This window comes from Nanorana parkeri, unplaced genomic scaffold (assembly GCF_000935625.1).
Source record: "Nanorana parkeri isolate BGI_ZX_2015 unplaced genomic scaffold, ASM93562v1 scaffold1617, whole genome shotgun sequence".
Classification (NCBI taxonomy): Eukaryota; Metazoa; Chordata; class Amphibia; order Anura; family Dicroglossidae; genus Nanorana; species Nanorana parkeri.
The window spans coordinates 19,458-26,447 of NW_017307885.1; the positions used below are offsets into that span (position 1 = coordinate 19,458).

At 42.5% G+C, this 6,990-nt stretch overlaps 1 protein-coding gene across 1 annotated transcript in view; it reads left to right on the forward strand.

Moving 5' to 3' along the window:
- The first annotated feature begins 496 nt into the window (after window positions 1-496).
- LOC108799052 (fer-1-like protein 4) overlaps window positions 497-6,990 on the forward strand; it is a 71,698-nt gene continuing 65,204 nt past the window's right edge. The window contains 1 exon segment of the mRNA XM_018570870.1: window positions 497-575. Within this exon segment, the coding sequence (XP_018426372.1) occupies window positions 497-575 (79 nt within the window).

A 6,990-nucleotide genomic window follows, 5' to 3' on the forward strand; every position in this document is an offset into this window, starting at 1 on the left:
TTTACATGGGATTACATGAGGCTGATACCAAGTCAAATGCAGTTACTTATAACAAATTAAATATGTATTTTTTGCACCGACAACTAATTGGAGTTTGTCTTACATGTTCCTATCGTTCAGCAGTGAAGTATGACGGCCCGATGGTTTATTATGTTCTTAGAGGAATATTCTAGAGGTACAGTAAGGCAGGGAAGGCAATAGGTGGCAGCTTGCACACAGCCTTCTGTAGCCCTCAGTGATGTGATAAGGTTCCTCATACATCTGTGTGTTTAAGGAAACAATTTGAGGCGGGTGGCCTGTGACCGAGGTGTGTGTGGAACCTGCTCAGCAAGTATACAGCGTAATGAAGAACCTGTAGAGCTAGTATGCGGCCAGGACATAGCACACTGGGGTGGGAGATCGCTCTTGTAGCTGACGGTCTATGTACACCTTCTGCACTGGAATGACACCCACATAGGTGGCCCAGAGGAGCCCCCGTATAGTCAACCAGGACACCATGGCTCTCAGTATCAGTCTGAAGAGAGTGACCAACCTTCCAGGAAAACATGAACGACAAGCAACTCTGACCTTTCGAGGTAATAACGTACTCTATGTGTCTCTGTTGTCTATACAGCAACTTTCATTGTGTTTGTGCAAAGCTGAGACCAGGCAGAGGACTTTTTCCCTGGACTCTCCCATCTAACTATATGGCAACCCATACATGATGGCTGTAGAATTAGTTGCTGGTCTAATGGGGACACTTAGGTCTTCATTTATAAAAGTTCTTCCCCGGACTCACCCATCTACTATACAGAAACCCGTACATCATAGTTGTAGAATTAGTTGCTGGTCTAATGGGGACACTTAGGGCTTCATTTGAAAACATTTCTTCCCCCGGGCTCACCCATCTACTATACGGCAACCCGTACATGATGATCATAAAATTAGTTGCTGGTCTAATAGGGACACTCAGGGCTTCATTTATAAAAGTTCTTCCCTGGACTCACCCATCTACTATACGGAAAACTGTACATGATGATCGTAGTATTAGTTGCTGGTCTTATGGGAACACTTAGGGCTTCATTTATAAAAGTTCTTCCCCGGACTCACCCATCTACTATACGGAAAACTGTACATGAAGATCAAATAATTGATTGCTGATCTATGTAGATCGACTGATCAAAGCTTGTTCTTGAAGTCATGGTTGGCCCATGAGCTACCTAAGGAAATTGATTTGTGAAAAATAGGCTCAAATACATTTGAACGATCTTTTGTTTGGTCAGAAGTTTATTTTTGGCCATTAAGGTCAATTGACCATCGATTGACCTTTTAAATATCGATTAATAAAAATGACCAATCTCCTGAATATCAAGTATTCAACTGGGGCGGATGGTTGCTCAATTGATCATTTATCGACCTCCAAGCAGTTTGACTGAGCTGTCTAAAGCAGCTGATTAAACCCACAGAATTATGGAAAGGAACACCTGACCAAAAACAGATGAAAGAATCCAAGATCATTTTTAGTTGTTGGCAAGTAGGTCATATAAAAGGAGCCAATGTGTTTCAGCAGCCATTACTCCATGGGGAGAGTTTAATACGGGCTGTAATATAGATCTGTGTCATCATCCAAGCTTATCCTGTGTTCAACCCTGATGAAGGAGGAGTGGCTTGACCCAAAAACACGTTGGCTGTTTTTTTTTTTTATTTGACCTATTTAGCAACAATTTAAATTTATCTTGGACTCCTTCAGTCATTTATTGGTCTGGTGCTCATTTCTGTAATTCTATGGTTTGGTCTATTGTTGGGTACTCATTGAGGGAAGCCTCGCTGTGTGGAGCCGCCTCGTCAGAGCTATTGAATTTGTTTGAATTTTTTTCTTCATCTGACTCCATGCACAAATTTGAATGTTCCCAGCACCTCAGATTTTATGTTATTCTTAATTTAGCCAATTAGCTTTTTATTTATAAACTAGATTTGTGTGTTTCTCTGGTTGTAATGCATGCATTGCGGTGCATCACCATCCGTTCTGATTGGCCCTCCGAAACACATGTGTCGTATCAACCAATGCCCCTGCATTTCAGTGCACCATGATGCACACATGTAAATGTACTTGCGTTGCAGTGCGCTTTGTTGCCAAAGCGAAGTGCCGGACTATGTTTTTCTGCATTGAGACTTGTTAGTGGCCCATACACAGTGGATGGACTGCCGTAATGCAACGTATGTCAGTGCATGAAAAACATACATTATTGCAAATTAAGAGGTGTGAATGGTGTGTATCCAAAGCCAAAACATATATTTTTTTCCTTTGGATAGAGTGATGAAGAGTTAGAACCTCTGTTATTGCTGCTGTATCCCCATTAGGTTAATGTACTCTCTCTATTTGTCCTGGAGACCAATCTCATCTGGACTGAAAGTGAAGGAAAAATCCAACAATTTCTGAGTTGTCACCAGAGCAGGAAGAGAGGGGAAATCTTCCAATGGAGACACTTTATTTATAAAAGTTCTGCTGGTGCCATTCGCACGACACTGGCACCCCTAGATAGGAATATAGGAGTTTCCTATACTCACCAACCATGCAGTTTGCATGACACCAGCACCCCTAGATAATGCTGATGAGTATAGGAGTTTCCTATACTCACCAATCATGCAGTTTGCATGGCACCAGCACCCCTAGATGACGCTGATGAGTATAGGAATATAGGAGTTTCCTATACTCACCAACCACGCAGTTTGCATGACACCAGCACCCCTAGATGATGCTGATGAGTATAGGAATATAGGAGTTTCCTATACTCGCCAACCACGCAGTTTGCATGACACCAGCACCCCTAGATGACGCTGAAGAGTATAAGAATATAGGAGTTTCCTATACTTGCCAGCGCCATCTAGGTGTGCTTGTGCCCAATGGGGACACTTGAGGCTTCACAATGCTGTTCACACAGCACTAGCACCTCTAGATGGCGTTGTCGAGTATAGGAAATATACTCATCAGTGCCATCTAGGGGCACTAGTGCCGTACGGTGCATGGCCCTTGTTCTGGCGACAACTGTCTAAGAGGTGATTGGCCCAATTTGGGGGAAATTTCCCCTCCCTTCCTGTTGTAACTACAAGCCAGGGTGAAGGTATACTCAATGGCACATTGATGGCGAAAGGAAGCCATAGGGATTATTAGGATTTTAACCATTCCCTACTCTTCCCAAATTGAGAAAAAAGTTTTGGCTTTAGATATACTTTTAAGTGATCTTGGCAGCGTATGTGTTTGTGTCAGTGTAAGACAAGCTGTGAAATAATTTGTGCCGACTTCGTTTGTCTAGTATGACCGAGTCAAGGTTCCCAATGGTTACGTTTCTGTTTATTTCACTATTTTTCCATTTTACAACTTGACCTATTTATTGAAGGCTGCTTAGACGTCCCAGTCACTTGTTTCCATCACTTCCTCCACATTTACATTCCATTGCTTTTCGCGTATTCTGTGGAAATTCTGATACATTGAAGTGGAAGTTCACAAGACAGAAATTTCACAGAATTAGCACCCGGGCAAACAGGAAGTTCAACTTCAGCCAAAACTTTTTTATAGGGAACAGTAGGGAAGAGTTCATATGTCTGTTGTGTTATTTTTATTGATTCTATCTCTTCCCAACCTGGCGACACCAGTTATCTATTTTTTTTTTTGGGTGTCACTGGGACAGGAAGCGAGCTCACAGGCAACAATTAACACCGGGCAGAAATTTTAACAATAGTCGTGCACTTATCGATCTGATTGATGAAGCTTTTCAATATTCTGATCAAATCCACAAATTGTCAATGGTTCCCACCGCCATTTTGTTTTATAATAAATTGATGTGTGGGAAAATTCTAATAGTCTTCAAGCGCATCTTGTGATGTTTTGAGCAAGCCATGAATTATAAAATGATCAAATTTGATTTCTTTTCCTAAGTGGTTGGGCTGATCAAGGCTTTCTTACCATTTGTGCTCTATTGATTGCCTCCAATATCTAATCAGTCAAAGCATATGGATGGAATGATGGATCACATACCAAATTCGATGCGTCTACGGCCGATATTACCAACTCTACTTTGCCAAAACTAAAAAGATGTTTTGGTCTGGTTTTACCATGTAATATATGTGCTCTCAATTCCTCTATGAGGACCAATCCTAAAAAAAAATACATTTGCTGAAGCACATACCTTCTTCAATGGGAGGCCATCGTTCTACTTTACCAGAGCCTCAGATAGCAGTTAATTCCTGACAGGGGTTCTAACTCTTCCTCACTCTTTCCAAAACTAGAAAAAATATGTTTGACTTGACATATACTTTAATTAATGCTTTGTGAATATTGCACTTATTGGGTAACTCTTATTGATTAGAATTGTGAGTTTTAATACCCAGCTGTTACTTCTAATCCTCTAAGGCCCATTCACAGAAGTTTCTTGGGTAGTGTTTGTTATGCGTGTTGGTGCTGTGCAGCAGCATTCATTGTGAATGGCACTCCAACGCACATGTGCTGAAACACTGAGATAAATAACTATATAAAAGCTTACAAACTAAGGACCCTATTGAACACCCATATAGGAGCCAAATAACCTTCCAGCATGTCTTTGGAGTGTACAAGGAAAGCAGAGGAAAACCATCCAAGCACAGGGAGAACGCGAAACCTTCTTGCAGATAATCTCCTGACCAGGATACGAACCTGGGACCCTCAGCTAACACTGCTAACCACTGAGCCATCACACTGTGTTAATAGATAAAGCACCTTTGTTATTTGTTGTCAATTTTTTTTTCTTCATGTGTACAACTCTTGCTCCTTCAAAGTTTTTTTTATATAAAAAATAAATTAGATAGATAGATAGATAGATAGATAGACAGAATATATTTATACAGAAGAAAGGAAATTTAGTTTAGAGTGCTTTCCTTAAACAAAATCATGGAGACTTGTTTTCATGGATGTTCTCTTTAAAAACCCAATGTTGTGATTTTCTTCTGCATTCCTCATATAATAGGAAGCAATGTATCATTTAGACATCAGCGAGAAGAGATTCTACTCATTAAGCGTCCTCTAGATGTGTAACCTTTGCTGGGATGCTAATGGTTGATTAATAAATGGACTGCTACTACGTCTCAATTAGGGAGGATTTGAATAGGGCTTAATGGAAATTGCTCTGATTTGAGGATCAAAGGATTTCTCAGTAAGTCTGAAAAGTCTGGTAATTAATTAGAATGTTGTCCTTAATGTTCTGCATCGTGTACATGCAAACACTGAGGAGCAAAGCTGCTATGGGAAATTAAGCTTTTAAAGGAAACCTGTGCTGAAAGATATATAGAGGTCTCCACTGCTGATCTCTACTTCTGAAAAGTGCTGTCATGCTTATCCAGTGGCTTCAGGACTTTCCCAGCTACAGCCACTGATTATGCAGAATGGCGATTCTGATTTAATTCTGACTTTTTTCATAAAGAGGCTGGCAATGGCACACCACAGGTTTCGTTTAAAGGGGAAATATATTTTTTATATGATTTTTATAAGCTATACTTGTGATCCTTATCCCCTTAATGCAAATAATCTTATCAGTGTGGGATGCTTTAGGGCTCATTCACATTGGTGCAGGGGTCTGTGTACTATAAGAAATGGCTGCATCTCTGAACCCAAGGTCACAAGTGCCACAGGTATGGCATACAGCTCAAAAAATATAAAAAAAAACACCGGGCGCCTGTCCTGGTGCAAAAAACAACAAGGGGAAATTAATTCTCCAATACATTTCTCCAGCAGCAAAGTTCCTGAGCACTATCAGTCCATTGACGCTTTTACCCCTGCTTCCTTTGAGCCCAGCTCTGAGGAAGGGGGCGTGTCCCCGAAAACGCGTTCAGCAGTGGTAGCGTGACTCTGCGGGTTAAGCAGAGCTTCTGGATTGTCCTTTATTTTCTCCAATTCATTTCCACAGCAGCAAAGTTACTGAGCACTATAAGACGTTTTTAACCCTTGATTCCTTTGTGAGTATAATTTATTGTACACCTATTTTTACCAATAAAAAGGTTTATTGGACTAGGAGAGGCGCCCGGTGCTTTTTTTATGTTTTATGCAGTGTTTGGGATCCCTTATCTGAAACAGGGCAGCCCTACTGGATTTTAAGAAGCTTTTTGGGCCACAGGAGGGTCTCTTTTGCCGCCGGTCAGTGCTTTTTTTTGGAATTGAATACAGGTCACCTGTAAAAATCAATGACCTTCATACAGGTATGGATGTACGTCTCTTGACCCAGACTGTCTGCATCCATGGGCACACATCCATACTTGTATGCAGTTATGTGCTCAGAGCAGCATTTATTATTTTCAATAGAAGGCCCTAATGCAAAGCAAGTTAACGTTCAACTTAAAGGAGAACTATGAGGTGAGTGCTTTTCACTCACCTCATAGTTCTAGCCGACCTGTGACAATGAGACTGTCGCAGGTCATCTCAGTAGATCGGGAGGTGAGCGAACACATACCGGCGTTCGCTCACCTCTCGATCCTGTCACGGCTCTCTGCCGTGACAGGGGAGGGGCTGGATTCCCCCCTCCCCGCTCCGATCCGCCAGCGCTGACTGGCGGAACGGACGGGGGAGGGGGCGGGTACAGCTGGCTCTGCCTCTAGATAGGCAGAGCCAGCTGTCAGTCACGCAGCTGGGCGGATCCAGACATAATTGTCGGGATCCGCTTCAGCTGTGGCGTTTCAGTATACCGCGAGCAGCAGCTCGCGGTATACTGCGGCGTCTCAGTATATATATAGGTATACTGAGCCTAGGGTGACGGAAGGATGCTAGTTTGTGTCCTCCCGTTACCCTAAGGCAGGGCTCAAAATTTCCACTCGCCCGCTCGCATTTGGCCCGATCGCGTACCTGACTATGAGAGCAGCCGCTCCTTGCTGTCCTGTCCTGGCTCCGTTACTTTCGATCGATCACCGGAGCTCTGACAGTTCTGAGCCCCGTTCGCAAGGATGGATTAGTAAGGTCTGCAGACCTTACTGCAGAGAACGGAGCTCAGA